The following is a 21,584-nucleotide window of genomic DNA, read 5'->3' on the forward strand; positions in this document are numbered from 1 at the left end:
GACTGATCAATCTAGCAAATACCATCATGGGAATTGGAATAGTGTTTGTCGCTAGAATTGGGCCATGATCACAAAGATAATATAATATGATAGCTATCAATTCATATGCAGATCTTAGCAATACTCACGCAATTGCACACATGCGTCCACGCACACACAATATATACATATATATATATATATATATATATATATATATATATATATATATATATATAAAAGGGGAAAAAAATCCTTGGGGTGTGGAGAAGAAGGGTAAAAAATCACACACGCAGACACACACACGTGTATGTATATATGTATGGGGGAAAAAAATTCAACAGAGATGTGAAAGAGAAAAGTAAACAATCAAACATGATATTATTTAATAGGGAATTAATACTCACAGCTCTCGGTGCCTCCTTCACTACAAGTTTTCCTTTGTGACGGTCTATTTCTTCAGTACATGCCTTGATAGCATTACTTAGAATTGTTATTCCTTGTTCCTGCCCAGAAGACATATAGTGAGAAAAATAAGAAAACACATGGGTATGTTTCAGGCTTGCACCTATAATTATACATTATATATCTATTGTTTCAAAAGAGATGGAAATAGGAAAAGACGTGAGGACCACAACAACACAAAGGTCTGCAATCTCAACTTCAACTTCAGATTTCAGGCTTGCAAGTCTCTATTTTAATAATGCGGTGATCTCAACAATTATCACCAAAGTTTTAGAGTTTTAAGCAAGAAAATCATTAATTAAAAAAAAAAAAAAACGTAAAGTAGGAAGACATACATCAATAAAACCGGAGCATTTTGTGTTGCTTAGGATCCTTTAACATATGCGCCCATGTTTTGGATGGAAGAATCTGAATTAAACTATATTACAGACCTAATAAAACGTCAAAAATATCATCTCACATGTCAAATTAATTTTGATATAACAATTGATTGATTGATAAAAATAGAGTTTTTTACATGTATACCCTCTCAAACAATCAAACTTGCATAAATACCCTTTCAAAATTGATATCTGCATGTATACCATCATAAAATACCTTTTTTTACATATGTATCCATACCATCTAACACCGTTAAAAATTAATGGTTTAAAATTAAAATGACTAAAATATCATTATGGATAGACCTGCAAAAAAAAATTATAAGGATATATATGTAAATAATAATTTTATAAGGGTATTCATGCAAATTTGAATATTTAGAAGGGTATACATGCAAAAAATCCTTAACATAAATACACCTCTCTTAGTTTGTTAATTCTTTCCTTATTCTAATAGAGAAAAATTAACATATACAACTAAAATAATAAATTTACTTAATTTATTAATTTACATAGATAAAATAATTTTTTTATGAAATGATAGATCAAAATTATTTTATCTCGAAAATAGACAAATCGTAAGAATCCATGTTTCCTCTAATGTATAATAATATGCTTCTAAGAAAAGTATCTAAACCTGATATTAGATGGATAGCTTGTATATTTGCATAGAATGGACATAGTTGTGGATTTAGACATTCTGTAACTATAAAAATTTATAATTTTATTATATTTTATTTTAAAATTTTTTATCAAAAATATCTTTGTGAAGTGTATAAGATTTATCATGTTGTTATAAGATGAACATAATCGTCCCATCTTGCATAAAAATAAAATATAATATAGTATTCTAATATATAAAATATTATATAATATCGTCATCGTGTTGTTATATTATGTAATATGTTACTACATTATAGAATAAGAGGACCTGAATCCATCTAGATGAAATAGATAAAAATTAAATTAAAATTTTTTACATGTATATCCTTCTAAACATTCAGATTTGCATGAATACCCTCATGAAATTACTATTTGTATATATATCCTTATAATTTTTTTTTTTGCACATCTACCCATAAGGATATTTTAATTATTTAAATTTTAAAGCATTCATTTTTTAATGGTATTAAATGATGTGGGTACATACAAAAAAAAAACAAGAAAAAAGAAGAATATACATGCAAAACAAATATTTTATGAGGAGATATATATAAATATCAATTTTGAAAGGATATTTACGTAAATTTGAATGTTTAGGAGGATATACACGCAAAAAACCCATAAAAATATATTATTGAAAACATAAATATACATACACGGATACACCTAAGGGTGTTACTAGGGTGTTGGGTTCCAGTACCACCCATTGAGGATATTCAAAGCTAAATTTCATTAATAACCTACCCATTTATCATTCAGTGGTCAGGTTGAATCCAGCTAGATACAAAATTGTTAGACTCATTAAGCCTCTAGGTCAGGTATAGTCCAGCAAATGGGTCAGCAAGGGCAAAGGTAGAGAAAAACAAGAAAAAAGAGACGATGATAATATATGATGGCCGGACATGGGATAATGATAACAGAGCCTTTAAGCAGAAGGCAAGATGAGATGTCATGGGGGTCAGTGACAGCCTGACATACACCCTGGTTCACCTATTTCACATACTGATTTTCTAAAACCTGTTTAAGTCACAGGGTTAACCTGTTCAACCTGTCATCCATTAGCAAACTCAGGTCAGGTCAAATCAGGACCCAAACTTTTGCAAAAGCCTTTCAAAGCCCATTGAAAAATTCCGGTTCAGCAATCAGCCTTAGTTAATCATCTATATTGAATAAAGGAAAATTTTGACCTCCTATTATCTGGGAACTCGAACATGCCCAAGGTCTCCCAGCACTGTCCCTCTCATCTTTATGTATTTAACCCTTCAGCTATACTATATGTTAATTCATGTAGCAGAATGACGACCTTCTAAATTCTCTAATTTGATATTTTGTGTGCATAACTGCCATCTGGCATTTCCCTCCGTGCTTTATCTCCACTGCACCAACAGACCTATATCTGGAACGAGCCATATAGCAGGATTTTGGCTCCATGCTAAGCAACAAAATAGTCATGTGGCCTTTGCTAACAGAGATATAAGTTCTTTTATTTATTCTTTTTTAAGGAGGTGAGGGAAGGGGACTAATGTGTTATTGTTAATAATGATTGGGTCATCAAAACTCTGCTTTAGTCGAAGACTAAGCATAGCTGAAGTGGGTGGAGCCCAACTTTCAAGCCTTTAAATACTAGAAGGTCCACCATAACCATTTTGACTAGCCACAAATTTATCCAGGACAAACAATTGAGGAAATACCAAGTGCTAGGATGGATATTGGTGCCTTCTCAATGAAGAAGGATGGGAGCAAAATGATGTGGGTTGGCTTTATAGTGTTCAACACAGTGCTTAAGAACTGGGGATTCACAGTCTCACACGATTAATTTTGCAAGAATTGCTTTTTGAGGAAAAAGTAGCTTTTCATGTATCTATAACTTAAACGAGTTCTTTATAAGACACTATTAGTATCAAAGAAAACCAACTCAAAATGTCAGCCAAATGCAATTTTCCACAAGCCCACTAATTTGTATATGGTGGCTACCAGTTTTCATAAAATGAACTATCCTGCAAATTTTATTCCAATTTTCTATGCCTGTATCTTTTCTAAATATTTGCAGGATATATGTATCATTTACAGCTCCAAGGTAAACAAATTAATATTCCTACCATAAAGACATCATGAGAAGTCATCATCACATTTTTTTCAAGAGATTGCAAAACCATATTGAAGGTGAATCAGATTTTCAGCATAGAATTTACCAAATTGGGAAACTGCAAACCAGAAATCCTTAGTGAACTAGTCTTCCTTGGTATGCTGTTTAAACCAATATTACATCAGGCAATGCATTACCTTGTTGAGGCCTCACTAGAACACATATTTAAAACCTCCTAAAATAGAAAGCTGTAGCCCATATGGTACATAGAAAGCTGAAACCATGCATAATTAGAACTAAGCACTACTATCAAATCTGTCAGTGAATCAAACCTTCCAAGCATGTAGTTCTTGAAGGTAAGAGCAGTATCCATCTAAATTTGGTGACATATAACAACTACAAAGCGTGGTATAATCATAATTAAGCGTAAAGTTTAACATATTCAGTTATTCTACAAAAATCCAGATATGTGCTTTCTGGGCTTTTCAAGAAGCTCCAGTAATCATGGATTTACAATTGCACTTCCTAAGAGCATTGATAATGAGCTTGATGGAAAGCTCCTAGATCAAGTCATGTGAGTACTCATATCACTCAATCTTTGACTCTTTATGCATATTCCCTTTAACCTAAACATATTTTTGTTCCATGATAACAGAGATGATCCACACATTTTTCCTTTATATGAACCTATTTTGTTCTATATTTACCAGCCATGAATACACATGATGAGCTCATCAGGCTTTATTAGTACTATGAACTTGAATATTTTTGCCATCTAAACCTGCAAAATGCTGTTGGGATCACTCGGTGAGATGTTGGTAAACAGCTTCTTCCAATGTATGGGTATTCTTTAATGTGTCTAGGATTCCATTCATTCATTTTTTCTTACTATAGGACGCAGAATGGAAATGATTTATGACATCATTGATTCATTAGCATTTCTGAAAATTTTGTTTCTTCCCCATTTCGGTAAAATAGAACCTAGGCAATGAGTATATAATGGGAAGTAGCCTTCCCCAACTACCTTAACCCTGAAACCCTGGTGAAGGTGGGATCTGAAACCAGGTCTCTGATATAACCGGTAGGAGACCTTACCAGCTTGGTAAGCTGGCAACTTCTGATAAATTTGTGGACAATTGAAGAAACCCTAGTTCACCGGAAGCCATTGAAAATTCCACATATCATCAATAGATAGTAGTTTTATCTCATTTTATAGACCTTTTTTCTTTCAAGGAAGAGTACTATAGTCATCAAACCATGCCATAACATGGAATTTGACCTACTTAAAGGAATACATAGCCACAAAATGAAACTGTTAATGATCTTCTAAATACATATATTAGCCGTCAAGAGTTTGTTGATGATTTCCATTGCAAATTTAAACAAATCGTCAGGAAGCAAATCATGTATTTTCATAGACAAATCAAAGATTTTTGATTTACATTAGAAAGACTGTCCAAGGACATTGATGTTTGTGAAAGACAGATAAGTCAATATAAAGCTAAAATTCGCTTTGTATCTTACATAGTAAGCATTTCATTGTAGCCAACTCATGAAGACATAACAACAGAACAAAAAAATTGATCATGTCTAAAGATGGTGAAGCATCGTTAAGTGTTCACCTCCTCTCAAGAAAGCTACTATGCTGTCCTCCATTGACATTAATCAATTCAAAGAAAGCAAGGATCACAAGGCATGAAAAAACATTTGAGCAGATTTGACTCATCCTCTAAACTTAGTTATGATGATAAGCTGAAATATAAAACGTAAGCCTTTAAAAAACTAAAGAAAGACAAGGATTCTGTTAAACTTCACAAAGTATATCCCCATCAGACCATCAGAATTTCTTTGGCAAAGAGTCAAAAATCAAGCACATTTGCATTGTTGAAAATAAATAGGACAAGATCTTGTAAGAACCACAAGAGATGACTGGTGCTTTATTGACCACATGTTTGTCTATCTTTATTTCTCTATATCGTAAAGGATATCTCACATCAGGTTTCTTGGAGAAAGCATCTTTTAACATGCTAGAAGTTTTAACATGGCTTCTTTGTTCATTACCCTCACAGAAATCAAAAACTCCAGATTTTTGCCAATAATAGATTTATTTTCATTCCAAACTCTCTGTATCATCCTTCTTTAGCTTGCTTTGATATATTTTGTTTTTTGCATCCACCATAGGTTTCAGTTCATATTCAACTTATCCAATTCAACAATGTTATTGATTCTTTTCCTTGCTCTTTTAACTTCTTTTTTGAGTTTTCAAAACTTTGAACTTATGCATCCATTTCCTATCTTCTCCCCCTTCAGCAAATTGAAGAATTGGAACTCCATGTTCATAACCACTAAATGCTATGCAAAACATTAGAATCCCATTTACCAAATTGAAGCATTGAATTCCATATTCCTAACCACTAAATACAGTGCAAATCATTAAAATCCCAGTTATCATATAGACACCGTCTAAAATATACCCAACGTCCCTATATGATTATGAGAAAATGTAATACCCAAAAAAGAGTTGGCTTGGGTGACTTGTCTATCTGATTAGATGGATCCTTGAGCTCACATTCAATTTAATACTTATTCTGAGGTTGCTCAGATCACATTTGGACCACTGGATATTGTTGTAGTTTATCTAATGGAGACTCGATGTTGATTCTCCTCAAGTCAAACTTCTTTTTTAGTGCATTCTTTCCTTATACCCAATAGTCCTTTATACTCCACCCATTCAATCTATAGAATTTATCAATGCATTATAACATTTTCCCAAACAATTAGAAACTCAAAAGGACCCTCTTTTCCACCTCTTTTTGCCTTAAAGCCAAACAATGTTTCCCAAATATGTTACAAAAAAGTGCAACCACTACTCAAACAGATTCACCTGCATAAAACTCAGTCCTTTAAAACCTTAAAAATTTAATGTTTAATCATTTAATCCTCATATCTGTAAACCTAAACTCAAGGTAATAACAAGAATAGAAAAGATGCATGGATTTTGTGATGCGGCAACGAGCATGAAATCTTTATTTGCTATGGTATATGACATTAGGCAAGTACCTTGTTTTAAAAGTCAACCTAACTTAGGATATTAATGCAGATATTTCAAGTCTGAGAAGACATAACAACAAAGTGATGAAATACCCCAAGACTTATTCTCCTTTGTGAAAAAGGGAAAGAACCTAAATTAGCATAACATCATGGGATGATACAAAACAAGGTTGCATTGATAATGAGCGAGATAGCCATACAACCACATTGAATCATTCACAAAAATACGGGCGCCCAACCTATCCCCTCCACAAAGTTCTCATTCACATTATTGTAATATATCTACCAACATTCCAAACAAGAATGAACATTTTCGCCTTAGAATCATCCAAGACCATGTAAACAACAATCCTACTAGGCCTCCTTACTCATAACAAACTAAGCAACTTTACAATTAAAAAAATTGCCCACAGGAACCATAACAATTTAGCAATTAAGCTATTCCACACCCCAATAATTCCAAAATTTGTTGATGATTGTAAAGATGGCAACTAGATTTCAGTCTGTTTGACTTGGGAATAATTTAAAACAAATGCAACATGAAAAAAATATTCTTAAGAAATGCTTCCATGACACAAATATCCAAGCCAGAAGGCAACAGCTGACACTTGACTGTCTTTGTGCTTCTCTAACTGACAACATGTACCAAATTAAGTATTGCTAACAGTGAAAGGAACTACAGAAGACTCCATACTAACCACATAACTTTTTTGCATGATAGTTTTGTTTCTCTAGCACTATCTGATATGTTCTCCCACCAGGTTTTCCTTACCCTTTTGGATCATAAACCTCGAACCAGATGGTATTGAAGTTCTAAGAAAAAATCAACCTACATAGTGCCCCAAAAAATTATAAGCAAACTACACAAGACTAAATCAAGCAATGCCAAGAAGGAAAAAGCCTCCCACCAACCTTGTCAAGAGTTTGAGTGGTGAGAACATAGAGTGGAGGAGCAACCAGTTTTATCTTCACCGGACAGTCATCATTGCCTGCAGCTTCTGCTTTCTTCATAGCTTCCTGCAAAGAAATTGAACAAGCAAACAGGTCTAGAATCATAACAACAACGCAAGAAATTAGACCAAACAGACAAAAAGGGCCCCAAGAAACATTAGAAGTACAATCCCAATAAGGAGAAACCTTAATGTGAAGAACCCCGTCAAACTGGAAGCATTTCATCTCAATATCAGCTCGTATCTTCAATGGCTGCGGGGTCATCCTTCTCCTAATGTTCTTGACCAGAGCATCCTTAACCTCTGGCGTCATTGCCGGCACCACCTTAGTCACCTGCAACCAATCTGCCCAATTAAACCTTAACCCTTAAAGAACACGAAAGTCAAAGCAAAAGGATCAAAACTTCACGCAACCGCCAATCACCTCCTGCCCATCCGGACCGACTTCCTTCTCTTCTCGGGTAAGGGAATCAAGAACCGAATCAGGGTCCGTCACAATTAACTTGAACGCCTGAAGAACATGTAAAAGATCCAATTGTTATTTCATGAATACGCCCAACATATGGCGAAAGAACGATTTTCCCTCCATAAACACATCGGTGAAAGCAGGGGAAGAGCGGATCTGATTTATTATAACAAGGGTTTAAGGGAAGGAAGGAGAGACGAGCAAGCTGACCTCGAAGGCGTGGCCATACTTGCGGTAGAGGGGCCAGCCTACGTGGATGTAGAGGTCCTCGAGGTCGACGTCCATGGTCTCGGCGACGTGGCGCATGATGGAGTGGACGAGCTTGGACTTGTTGTAGCGCTCCTCACAGGCGTGAATGTCCTCCTCAGAGACGCGGCGCTTGCTGAGGTCGATATAGCCCTTTTCGCGGTCGACGCGGAGAACCATGACGGGCTCCTGGCGGCCGACCTTGATGAGACTGGAGACGCTGCGGATGCGGCGGCGGGAGAGCTCGGAGAAGAGGATCATGCCCTCGATGTTGTTGTACTCCAGAAGGGAGACGTACGCCCCCATGTCCGCGATGTTCTTCACTTGGATCATCACCGCCATGTCGACCTCCGGGTACTTGGCCTCGTACATCCGGCATTCCAAATTCGGCATCTTTTTCTGATTTCTTTTTCCTCTCTCTCCTGCGATAACGATTAGGGTTTAGCGGGCTACGATTAGGGTTCTGAGGTGCTCTTTTTGGAGAAGGAAAGAGAGGAGGGCCAAGGCTAGGGTTCCGTTTCGTTCGCCGGTGGAGAGTGACAACTGAGCAAGAAGGCGAAAAAAATAAAAATCCCGACGCCTCCTTGGGGAAAATCGTTCCCCAGTAAGTAAAAAGCTTTCTTGAGGGGAAGTTATTCCCCGATAAGTCCCCAAAGGAGCGTCTTTTAAGATTTGTGCGCATTAACCTCCTTATATTTTATAAGCTAAATGAGGCCTACATTGCAAAAGAAAACAGTATTGCATTTGATACAATTTAGATTACCAAAACAGTCTAAATTACCTCCTAAAAAATAATTTAAATTATTTAAAAAAATAATAACTATATAAATTATCAAATATTTGATAATTTGATAATAAAATATTTAAATAAAATTATTTTTATCAAAAAAATAAATTAAACTCTTCTTTTCCTGCATGGAATGGAACATGCTGTCACCATTGCTCGCGCCACATCCTCCGGCACCTCCGATGCACGCTTGCCACCGTACATCACTATTAGCACCTCGATTGCGCACTTCCGTCCCCTCCCCCCATCCTCTCCACCACTCCGGCTAGAACCGACGCTACTAGCGTGTGCCTTCGCATCTTTGCTGCCCCTCCACCATCGTGCACAGCAGCTTTAGAGCCATCAGCACCCGCTCCGCAATCACCTCGATGGCCCAGATGCCGCCACTGTCGCCCTGGCCTCCACCACCACCTGTCGATTCACCTCTGCTAACAGCAATGTCAAAAGCATCTTCGCAGTCGGTCGATCGAATCGAAGCTGAATCATACAATGACTCCACCATGCTAGCCATCACCGTCGGGGGGGCAGAAGACATCGGGCTAAGAGGAGTCAGGGGCTAGGGAGTGCTTGAGGAGGCAGAGGGCAGGGAGACGGACGTTGGAGGTGAAGTGGATCTCCGCGATGTGGAAGGCCTCGATGAGGTCGTCCGTAGAGTTGGATTGGAGGCCGGAGGTCGTAGGACTGGAGGAGAAGGATGCGAAAGAGAGGCAAAGGGGGTGAAGGCGAGGGGACGAAGGTGGTGGCAGAGGGAGGAGGGGTGGTGGAGCAGAGGGCAGCTTGGGTGTAGTTGCAGAAAATCCCATAGGAGGGAGAGAGAGAAGAGCAAAGGGGAACAATGGAAAGAGATGATGGATTTTTAATATATGAATTTTTAATAAATTTGATTAAAGATGTTTTGAAAATTTGATGTTATATTACCAGTAATCTGATTATCATACCAAACATGTCAATTAAGATTCCTAATAATTTTACTGTAATCAATATTACTGATAATTTAATAATGACAATCTATCCTGCAGGTAATCCAGATTATCTTTTAAGATTGTCTGACGATACACCAAATACAAACTTAAATTTTTTGCATATAAAACCCTGCATGAGTAAATATTATTATAATATTAATCTATTAAAAGAATAAAGTTGTAAGTTTTTTATGCGTAGGTCCCTACAAGATAGATAATGGAGGTTTGAAATGCAGAGAGAGAGAGAGAGATGTATTCTCCAGGTAACTCCGCAAGTAATTTACTATTAGACGGGTTTATTTGTAAAAGCAGGGGTATAAAAAATTTGAAATTATTTTTTATTTAACCCCCATACATTTTTGTAATACATAGATGGTTTAAATGTACATTGAGCTTTTTTTTATCTCAAAGCTTAATCACTTTAAAAATTCTGATTTTTTTTAAATTTTTTATTTTTATCTTAAACTTCAATTTTAATTTGTTGCAATCAAATTATCTAATTTTTAAAATATTATAATTATTTTTCTGACCGTTGACTCATTTAATAACTATGACAGAAATGATCACATGCTATTATGTGATATTTAATGGATGTTAATATAGTATGGAATTGGCTGACGTAGACTATTTCTTCCTCATTTCCTTCTTAGAAATTTTGCTCCTTATTTTTCTCCTCCATCACCTTCTACACCATCACCAGCATCTTCATTTACACAACCATCAACTTTAAAACCTCTATCATGCCTACCATCATCATCAAGATCACCTCAGCCACTGCCACCAAGCCTGCTGCCACCACCATTGATATGGCACAAACTTTGCAAAGAATTTTTGAAAAAGATTTTGACATCAAATGCTCCGATCTGGTCTTCATGGCCAGTGGAATGGTATAATGGTAATGGTGGAATTTTGATTTCACTTAACCATTGCAACATGATAAAAAATTTGAAAAAAAATTATTAATCTGAAAAATAATTTAAGTGTATACACTAGATCTATAGCACAAAACAAAACTAGAAATGTGGGCTAAGGCCCTACGAAACTTAACCTACAGAAAACATAGAAGATGGAAACAAACTCTGCTTCAGACTAGGTGATCCTTTTAGTGCTCAATGATCCATCAATGGAGATCTATGGCAAACAAAATTCAAAAGCCAGTATTTCTTCTTAACACAACTTTCATGAGTCTGGAAGGGCTTAAACTCCATTTGCTATTATTTTATAAGGGCCTAATCTTTGTAACCTGCTCATTCTCACTTTGTTTTGAGAATAAATAAAGAGTTGCATCCAGCTACCTCCCATTCCCATTAGAAAAAATAAAAGACAAAAAACAAAAAGCCAACTTTCGTAAGCTAAATGGATAGATTACAAGATCAAAAAAAAAAAGGATGGATTTGATAAAATTGAAAAGTACATAAAACTTGACAAACAATAATTGAACTATAAATCCACCGCTTTGCGCCTTAAAATCCTTCTATATGCTCTAATCAAATTGTAGAAGATGAATTCAGGGAGAGACAAAAAAGCAAAAAAAAGATAAAAGAGAGAGAGAATTATAAAGTCTTTAACAATCCTATAAATGATGTTCTTTGCAAACTTTTCAAAAATGACAAATATCAAAATTTTTGAAATATGAAAAATGTATCAAAACCTAAAGAGGGTGGCGGCAGCTTAGAAGGTGACAGCGGTAGAGATAGTCTAGGCGGTAGTGGTAGGCATGATAGAAGGTTTGGAACTAATGGTGGTGTAGGTGGAGATGCCAATGATGGTATAGGAGGTAGTGGAGGAGGAAAATGAGAAGTAAAAATTTTAAGAGGAGGAAATGAGGAAGAAGTCTATATTAGCTAATTTCATGCCACATTAATATCCATTAAATGTCACGTAATAGCATATGACTATTTTCATCATGACCATTAAATGATTTAATAGTCAAAAAAATAATTTTAATATTTAAAAAAAATCAGATGATTTGATTGCAACGAATTGAAGTTTGGGATAAAAATAAAAATATTTAAAAAAATTGAAAATTTTAAAATAATTAAGATTTTTCTGAAAGCCATATACGGTAAAATATATCATGTAGATGTCGGGTTAAAAAAAAAAAAAAAAACTGTTTCACGGGTAACCCTTTAAAGTTGTAATATTAATTGGACTACTTAAATATCTAAGTCATGAAAATTTATGTTATCCATCGACAGCAGGACTGCAGAGCTGCGCAAGCGGAGCCTAACAGATTTCGAGTCGGTCTCCTTAACAACTCGGGCATTTGGAAAAAAGATGTCTCAAAATTTAAAAGTAATATGTTTATTACACCCCACGTACTCACGCTTTCTTAGCTTGAGAACTTATCAATAATAACTGTGCGGTTGCTTAGCTTAAAGGGATAAAAAATCAGCCTTTGTATTCGACGAAGTGGCTGCTCCATGCAATTAGATAGTGTGAAGAATGGCTTGAATCTGATATGATAATTCCCAGTACCATCATCCCAAATGAGACAAGTTAATTACGCCATGTACACCATGACCCGCAAACTTGAGATCACAAGTTCTTCTTTTTGTTTTTCTTGGATTAGAAAAAGGCCAGTCCTCAATTCTTCTACATCTCCCCTGCTTTTTTCCGATTAGAAAATACCAACTCTAACCAGCATCGCATCTAAACCCCTTGTTCAGGTAGCAAGGGGTGACACCATCCGAACAAATGAACGGTGGTGAGATTATTAATTGTAAATCAAATTCTGCATGCTTTATTCTGCTAAACTTGTATGCTTGAATGATGCCTTCACAAGTGCGGTCATGCCTTGGGCATCGCAAGAATAGTGTAATGAAGATAAAATATTTTGCACAACAGAGCAGTTGATCTAGAATATTTGAACTAAATTTGCCAATAAATATGTTTTTCTTGGCCTAGCTAAAATAGTGGCTCATCCAGTACCAAGAAAACTAACATGAGAAGATAAGCTTTGAAAGTACATGATCCTTGGAATTAAATATTCTTATAGCAATTGTTTTTGCGTCTCTCTAACATATAGTAACATATGTGCAAGACCACTAGGCAGGAAGAGAGAGAAATGTATAGCTTGAGTAATAATCAGCACGCATGCCATCCAGATCCTTTATATCAGATAGAACTGCTAAGAAACTCTGTTATATCAAAACTCCTGATCACAGACAGAATACACCAAACAGAATAACAATCAACATAAGGATCCACCTCAATTGCAGATTGCCATACCCATTAGCAAAACATAAGTCTAGGCTGCCAGAGTCTGCAATTATGGAAAACAATTAACAGAAATGACACAAAATTGATGGTCAATTTACTTCTGAATAATGGCAGTTAAATAGAAATTTTTGCATGTTCCAAAGGTGCTTGTTTTCTTTCCCAACAGTACCAATGGATGCAATTTTTCACATTTTGAAAAAAAAAAAAAAAGGAAAAACAACTGTACAAGGTCTGTCTCGTCTGGATAAAGAAACCAGGAAAAAAAGCCTGAAATAAAGAATACAACAAACAACATTTGCATCAAGAAGCCTGCGCCTCTGCTCATCATAGAAGATAAATCCGAGCAGACATTCCGGGCAGCAGTCCAGGTAGTTCGAGGTGATACAAGCAGGATAAGACACCATTTTCAATCAGCTCCTGCCACACGAAAGTGTAACATAAGAAATAAGGTGAATCAAGTGTAGTTTAAAAACATCTTGAAAAGGGTTCCAATTGTACATCACAGAGCAACTTGTACATGACAAAATTCATAATGCAGAGAGCAAGGTTATTTAATTGCAACTAAAGTGAAGCTCACTGACATCCAGCAGAAAGTCCTGTCAGGGAATACATACAATGGAACGACTTCACATGGCCAGCTTTCATGTTAAAGGTGCAACAACTTCTAAGTTCTTCTGCATCAACCAGCCCTTTGGATAGATAAGTTCAGGAGCTTCTAAATGGAGATGCCAAACCATAATCTCGGAGCAGTTGTTTGCTAAACCTTCCATTTGGCTTTCATCCTCAACCAGCTGCTCAATGAATGTGGTCTCCTGAAATTATATGTTACATCATTAAACATCTCTAAATGATCGACTGCATAAAGTACAGTAACGAGGCCCTTTCTGGTAAGTCATGTCCTCTAACAAGGATGACACATTCTTCATCACCCCCCCCCCCCACAACCCCACCAAAACCAGGGGGGAAAAAAAAAGGCATCACCTACAAGATTTCGCACCAGCATTTCTTTCATCATTAACACAACTTACTCCACAATATAAAAAGTATAAGAACAATAACTGCAACGCATATGATGTCTATAAGAAAGTGAACTAACCTGAAAACCTCTTACTGTAGCACGTAGCCTAATAGGCTCAACAGTTGGGCGGTTCCATCTCTTAGGATCCCAGAGTATGGTACTATTAAATGCAAAGCCAGCCATGTCAACATGAAATCTTCGAGATATCCTGCTTCTCTGATCTGTGTGCCATCCAATTACTTCACTGCCATTGCAAACAGGACCTTCTAATAGCACTTTGTTTTTACCTCCCCCAAGCATTGCAACAGGCCATGTTCCAAAGCGCCTACAACTCAAAGCAAAAAAAGTCACAAAAACAATTTAAAAAAGAGAGATGGTAAGAGAATAGAACTGTATAGTCAAGAGATAGTCCTTCTACATAAACATTATCAATAAGCTTTGTGAAATCTACTAATTGTCGATTTAAGGAAAACGTCCAGGCAGTCTGATCCTATTAGGGGCTAATTCCCAGTGTATCCCCTCTTTTCCAAGAAGCAGTGAAAAGTATATCAACTCTACACTGGCAGTACCAAAGTACTAATCATATTCAAAACATTACCAACATGATGTTCCTTTGACCAGGTCAAAAACAATCATGTCAGACAGGAATATGTTACTGATTCATATTAACAAGGTTTTTCTCCCCAAAAGGGCAAGATGCTCGACTTTCTTAGAACTAAAGATATTGAAGTTTCTGCATTTTGTAATAGTTAAAGAGTAATTTCTGGATCTTCTGAGGTGTCATATTTTGCCAAAACCTATCAGCAGGTAAAGGAATCTGGGAGAAATCATTCAGTGTATTGGCATTTTGTCCAATGAGCTTCTAGTAGTTCAACCCGAGACCAAACCTTTTATGCATTGGAGGATGCATATGAGCATCAAAGGTGCATCCTTACCCATTTCCAGCCAACAATAATTCTAGATTTCCCTTCAAGCATTAATAACAAGAAAAATTAGCCACAGCTACAAGTGAATTCATTCTTGCAAGCAAGAGCCTTGGGCTTGAAAAAAATTTCCTTCCAACAGGTTCAATGTGCATGAGGGGTGCCTAGCCCTTAGTCTCTCCTATCTTACCTCAAATCAGGAAGTGTGACATATTTAAAGCTGGCTAGCATCAAATTATGAACCACCCACACAAGGGAGAGGAGCATCAACATGGAAGAAAGGCTACACAACAGCAAGTGTCACATCTTTTATAATTACTGTAGCAGACAGCAAGAGATCCTATCTCTATAGAATATCCCGTTGCAAAGAAAAGTAAAAAAGATGAGCGGTCTTCTAAGACTTCCAATAATCTTATCCACCCCTTTAAATAGTGTGGATTGTATCTTCTCCATGATAAAAGAGAAAAGGAAAACAATCAGTTGGATAAACTTCAGTTTCTGAACCTTTCTTTTAATAAATGCAAGAGGAAATGGCCTCTCCCAGATATTGCTTGACCATAATCACAGTATTGCCCAGAATCCTCTCAAGAACCTTATCCACAACAAAGCTCTTCATATCAAGAACTGCCGAGTTTCTTTTCTTTTTTGCTGAAGTACCAATCCAGAATTCAGGTTTTAGATGTCCTTCAGATTCTTTCCATCGTCAACACTAGTTTATCACCTCATCATTACAGTGAAGAACCGTTATAAACCACAAACCAAAATGACAACTAAAGCAAAAGGATTTGCCTGTCATAAATTTCAAGAACAGAAGAATTTAGCTGTTTTGGATTCATTCAGGAATTCTGTCCACTGTTAAACTACTCACTTCATAATACATGCTGATTCTATTTTCTTTACTTTATCACAGGATTGCTCGAAAAATATGGTTCAGAAACTTGATCATCATGATTGTGCCACCAGCATCATGACATCCAAGAACACGTTAGGTATTCTATCCCCCACCTGCAAAGCAACAGCCAGATCTAATGTGTCTGGCCGCCTCATAATGAATGAGGAAGTCATTTGTTGATTCACACGCTCACACATTTAGAAGGAAAGAAACAAAGAAAGAGGGATTACAGGCCATTGCAAATTGTCTTTTCTATAATACAAAGAGCCAACAAAAGAGGTCTAATCTTCACGAGATACCACTATTTTTAAAACACAGATAAGATGATGATTAGAAAGTGTATTTTATATATGACAAACTAGTTGATTGCTTTGAACTAAAACCTTCTGATGTACTAATTATTTGAATCATCTTCTCCAAATTGTACAGTAAGTAATGATCACTAAATAGTGAAAGAGCACAGGCGTATTACTCCACCTCCACATCCTAAAAGTTCTTTTGAAGACAAACATTCCCAACCACTTTAACTGAGCATTCGGCGTAGGCACAGGGATATCTTCAAATTGATCCACTTCACTCTGGTTCAAAGCACAATTTTATACTAGCATATCACAAATCCAAGACACAAAACAGAACATAATCCAGATAATCAAAATTTTTTAAAACCATCAGCTTTATAATTTCAGGATTCCATATTTATCTGTCATCAGTAAGATCAACAGTGTTTATCTGCTCGGCAATTGTGTTGTTCTGCTCCTCCAACATTCATCTAGCAGTCTTTACATTTTTCCAGTTATCGATGAAGAACCTTTAAAATTCTTTAAAAACTTTTTTTCTGAAAGACATAGTGGGTATAATTTTTGAAAAATTATGATGCATCACGTCCTTCCCATCAAAATGACTTAACTTTCTAACGTAGGAGGTGTTTCCTGGATATGAACCAATTCACCACAGTTATGTTTTTGGCAGGAGGACTAAAAGACAAAGTCTCGGAATGGATTATAGAATTGAACCACTTTACTAAGAAAATAGGGAATGGATATTTTGATAAGAAAATGCTTTACATAGATATCTTCTCCCCAAGCATAGAAGAATGTGAATTGCTTGCCAAAACCTAAATGGCTTGGCAGCATATCACCTAAGATAAAGATTAATAAGACATTCCCAAATAAATGCAGGATAAGCACACCCTTTTTCCATGAACCAAATTAGCTTCTTTGTTGTCCATTATTGTGTGTATGGCAAATTAAATAGTAGATACAAAAAGGTAGAAGAATTGCAGGATTGCCTTTCTAAGATTTGTGATTTGATCCATATGTCAGTTCATCTGTTATGCACATAAAGGCAACATTATAGTTCATTTTCAACTCATAAGTCAGCAATAATGAATGCGTAGACTGAATTTGATGTACATTGAATTCACATTCCCATAAAGTGCAAACTGCAGTAATTGATTCCAAGGTGATTTTTGTGCAATTCTCTTCCAGAACCTAAGGAGGGTCTTGATGAACATAGCTGAAAAAAGTACAACAATCCACCAAAAATCTTGTAACTTACACATAAAAGATATTCAAAACAATGTAATAAAATAATTTTTTTTTTAAAAAAGTACGTAGTTAAAGTTTCGAAAGCATTGGACAAGTCCCAAGCTTATCCGATGCCACAAAAGTAAACAGCTATCGATGTTTGACTCCCTAACAAAAGCAAACTATTTAGGACCCAATGCACACAGGTATGTTTACCAAGGATAGTTGAAATATTCAGAATTTCAGATGAAGCATGTGAAAAGGGTTAAAGCAAATGTCATATAGAGTTGACATCAGGGGTTTAGAATCTGAAAAATTGCATTATCTTAACCATAAATATTGACGCGATGGAAGAATGTTTACTATCATAGTTCTAATAAAATTTGATTACAGTAACAATTTAAACAACTTATATTAAAAAAATAAATAGTAAAATAAATTATCAGTTCCCCTGACACCAGATTGTCTAGAGTAACAAGCAATTAAGGTCATAAGGAAAGCAAATACCTGATTTGACGCATTTGGTCAAAGAGGCGAATTGAATAGATTCTATCATCATCTGCAAAGTATACTATGCCATCAAGATGGTGCTTCTCAATGTGAGCCAGTGCAACATTTCTCTGGCGAACACCATTATTTTTTATTTTGGTGGCATTTTGTTCGCACACAAGATGTCTGTACATGACCCCAGTTCTCCTCAAGATCTTTGCCGTTTCAGCGGACTGCATGGACTTCTCGACAACTATCCATAGTAGAGGGGGTGGTACATTCCTTAATGTCTGAGCCAGTTGATTCAAATAATATGCTTGAAATGGCCGAACATATGTGGGAGTCACAATTATCAAATGCTTTTGGGGCACTAAGTCTGTATCTGAAACAGGAGGTACAGCAGATGTGGTATCAAGAGACTCATTTTTCACAGACCATTTTGCCACAGCATAGTTTTCCTTGTGTGGTTTATCAATCAATAGAATTTCTTCCCTTACTGAATCAATTTTCTGGTGAGCAACAGTTTCAGCTGCTGAATCCTCCTTAAAGGAAAAGGCCCTATGTTTGGACACAAAATTCCTGGAGATATCAACAGAGAGAAATGGGGTGAAACCAAGGAAAACCCCTGCCATAAAAAAGACAAAGATATGGAAGGAGGCTCGCTTCCAGTGGAATCCCTTCGACTTTGACCTCTCCAAAGGCCGAGAAGACCTTCGTGCCAGCATACCGGCAAAAGCAGCTTGAATCCTATTCGATGCCATAAGAAAACTAATAGAGTTCAACAATGAATTCAGAAACCCTCTCAAAGCCAAGTACGCTGGAGAATGAGACAACTTGGGTGAGGGAGAGCTATCAACACAAGCTTCTCCATTTTGCAAAGCTCCATCTCGCTGCACTGTAGACAAACTTCTTCTGCATGATGCCATTCTTTACATTAAACAAATACCATGGAAATTCTTCCAGGATCAATCCGCTGTCTTCGAAAATTAGATACACCGCCAATCCATTGAAAAGCTAATCACAGCTCCATGAATATGTCAGTTTGACCACACATTAAACAGCTGAGCTTTAGTAAGACTCCAAATGGAACTCCTAGACTTACTTGGATAAACCCCAATATTCGTTCACCAATATTTCTTTCAATCTCTGGATGATCAACTTCCAACACCAGAGCACCATTTAGAAGGGAATCCAATTCAAGTATTACCCTACAACAACTCCGTATTTCCTGATGCTACTTCTATAAAAACCCAGAAATCAAAAAGCTTTTAGAATCAAATTAAAAAAAAAAAAAATCCAAAATCAGGCATCTGATTCCCCCTCCTTGCATGTTTAACCCAAGATATCATTCCAAAAGAACCTCCGGAAGAAATAAAAGGCAAATAAAACCCCCCAATTTAAGCTCGAAATAGAAAGAAATCAAACCAAACCTTTTCGGATCTCAAATAAATACTAATCCCTGTCTAAATCACTGCAGAAAATCAAACACTCGCATCAAATCACATCAAAAACACAAAAAAAAATCGAGTTTTCCCTCCTTACATTCAAAATACCACAACCAAAACCAGAACAAAGAGATCCTAGAATGATCCAGCTCCAAAGACGAAGCAGCGCGAAGGTCCCCGCCGGCTTCGAACGGGGATCTGAGATCCGATCCCCTTCCGGCCTCCGCGCCCTCCACTCGGTGTTCCTTCTCTGGGGATCGCTTACCCAAACGGTCCCCCCAGCTCGGCGCCGGGGAAGCGAGGCGGAGAGGAAGACTGGTCTCGGGAAATGGCGTCCCAGTCGCCGCTCCGAGAGGGAAGAGAGAGAGCGTTTTATTATATTATGCGAACCGTCGGATGGAGATCGGATGGATCAAAATCTCGTAGGTCCCATCTCGCACCGGAAAGGGCCCGATTGTTTACCCCCCAACCAAAAAACAAAGGTGGGCCCAATTCCGACTCCGACGGGTTTGAATCCGTTTGACGGCTGTTGGGTTCCAACTCGGCGTGCAACGGAGCCACGGAGCCACGGCAGATTCGGTGGTGCGAGGCGATCTGAACGGTCCGTTGTCGATCGGACGGCAGTAGTCAGGATAAAAAGATGGGTTGTCGGGACTCGTGTATCGTTTGTCGTCACCACGCTCGGCAGGTTTGTCGGAGCTTCCCAGCCTGAATTTTGGACCATTGCGTTGGGTGGGTCATGATCAATGCCACATTTCATATATCAGAGCCATCCGATTATGTTTTGATGCATCTGGATTGTGATGAAGCAACGGCGACCCAATGATGGCTGTTTTGAGTATGATCTAAGGGACCATGACACTTGAAAGATTAAAGGCAAAACTGCGGACGATATCTTGAGAGCTTCATATCTCCCAATTTAGACTATTCCAATCAAATTTATGTTTAATGTCCCACCAACTTAGTGGATTCATAACCAAAATGCTATGAACAAGCATTAATTACCCCTTTTTTTTTTTTTTTTTTCATTCTAATATGTTAGCATCATAATATACTTACATGAGAAGAAATATGAATGATTGTGATTTTATTTTCAAAAGAAAATTTTTTTTTCAATTATCCTCATCCGAAAATTTCATTCTCTCCTTTAAAAAGCACGTATCAACAAAAATTCACTGGTCCAATTGCTGTTGAACTTTGCTTCCATGCTTCTTTCCTATCTTGTTGATATAATTTTATGTTGCTGACATCCTAAAGTACTTTTTATTAAAACAGAAGCACCCAACTAATTAAAAGCTTTTGAGGACACCTTTAGGCCATCAGACCGAGTTTCTAGATTTTCCTCTTTTCCCCCTTTTTGGTAAGAAAGTTTCTGGGCTTTATGTAGTGTAACATTAAAATTTATGGTTACCTCCGGGTTAGTCTTCTGTCATTGTCAACTCCATTGCATTCATAGAACTTAGGTAAGAAAGCAATAAATATTTTGGCTCAGTAGTTTGTCATACATCGTGCATCATGCGTGGCCTTTTTCTTCAGGAAATCGTGACATCGTACCTCTTCCATCTTTTTCTTCAACATTATATGGGATCATTTTTTGCTTCGAGATTATTGGAGATCATTATCACGTAATAATTACTTCTTTTATCATATATATTGTCCAATGCTGTAATTGATAATCCACCAAAAAAAAAAAAAATGCTGTAATTGATAATATTGTGACCATACCTCGAGAAATTATTCCATAGTTACAGTCATCAACCATAGCAATACCTGACATTGAAATTTGCCACAACCAATTGAGTTCGAGACTGACCAATAACAAAGGATCACTACTTTCATGCTAGACTAGATGTATAACTAAAATTCCGTTGATGCAATGCACTTTTTGGACTCATCAAATAAGGAACAATTTTCTTTTGTTTTTATTTGGATAAGTAGATACGAAAAGTTGAATTACCAATTGTATCGTATGTTCCATGTTAGGGTATCAGGCATACATGGTGCACTTCAGACAGCAACCGATCTAGTGTAACC

The 21,584-nt window shown here is 36.7% G+C and overlaps 2 protein-coding genes across 4 annotated transcripts in view; both read right to left on the minus strand.

Moving 5' to 3' along the window:
• Window positions 1-8,917, minus strand: part of LOC105042128 (eukaryotic translation initiation factor 2 subunit alpha homolog) — a 9,460-nt gene extending 543 nt beyond the window's left edge. The window contains exons 1-6 of one of the 2 annotated variants that reach the window (XR_003800984.2): window positions 8,251-8,917; window positions 7,999-8,085; window positions 7,762-7,908; window positions 7,537-7,641; window positions 7,323-7,453; window positions 387-485 (exon numbers count right to left, since the gene is read on the minus strand). Coding sequence is in view for 1 of the 2 variants with exons in the window: in XM_010919231.4 (XP_010917533.1) it covers window positions 387-485; window positions 7,537-7,641; window positions 7,762-7,908; window positions 7,999-8,085; window positions 8,251-8,679 (867 nt within the window). In the remaining variant the exon portion in view is untranslated. The remainder of the gene's footprint in view (window positions 1-386; window positions 486-7,322; window positions 7,454-7,536; window positions 7,642-7,761; window positions 7,909-7,998; window positions 8,086-8,250) is intronic. The other variant, XM_010919231.4, reaches the window with a different exon arrangement.
• A 4,412-nt stretch (window positions 8,918-13,329) lies between these two features.
• On the minus strand, window positions 13,330-19,903 carry LOC105042137 (probable beta-1,4-xylosyltransferase IRX9L). 2 transcript variants are annotated; one of them, XM_073252810.1, is made up of 5 exons: window positions 19,208-19,902; window positions 18,124-19,119; window positions 14,354-14,600; window positions 13,872-14,069; window positions 13,330-13,674 (listed from the first exon to the last, which is right to left on the minus strand). In XM_073252810.1, exons 2-4 carry the CDS (start codon window positions 19,029-19,031, stop codon window positions 13,899-13,901), a joined length of 1,326 nt encoding a protein of 441 aa, XP_073108911.1. In that variant the 5' UTR covers window positions 19,032-19,119; window positions 19,208-19,902; the 3' UTR covers window positions 13,330-13,674; window positions 13,872-13,898. The 2 variants fall into 2 exon arrangements, 1 of the variants encoding a protein (XP_073108911.1); XR_831479.3 differs by having other exon boundaries at window positions 13,839-14,069; window positions 18,124-19,903.
• Window positions 19,904-21,584: the final 1,681 nt, after the last annotated feature.

The sequence above is a fragment of the Elaeis guineensis genome, chromosome 2 (genome assembly GCF_000442705.2).
Source record: "Elaeis guineensis isolate ETL-2024a chromosome 2, EG11, whole genome shotgun sequence".
In the NCBI taxonomy this organism is placed as follows: domain Eukaryota; kingdom Viridiplantae; phylum Streptophyta; class Magnoliopsida; order Arecales; family Arecaceae; genus Elaeis; species Elaeis guineensis.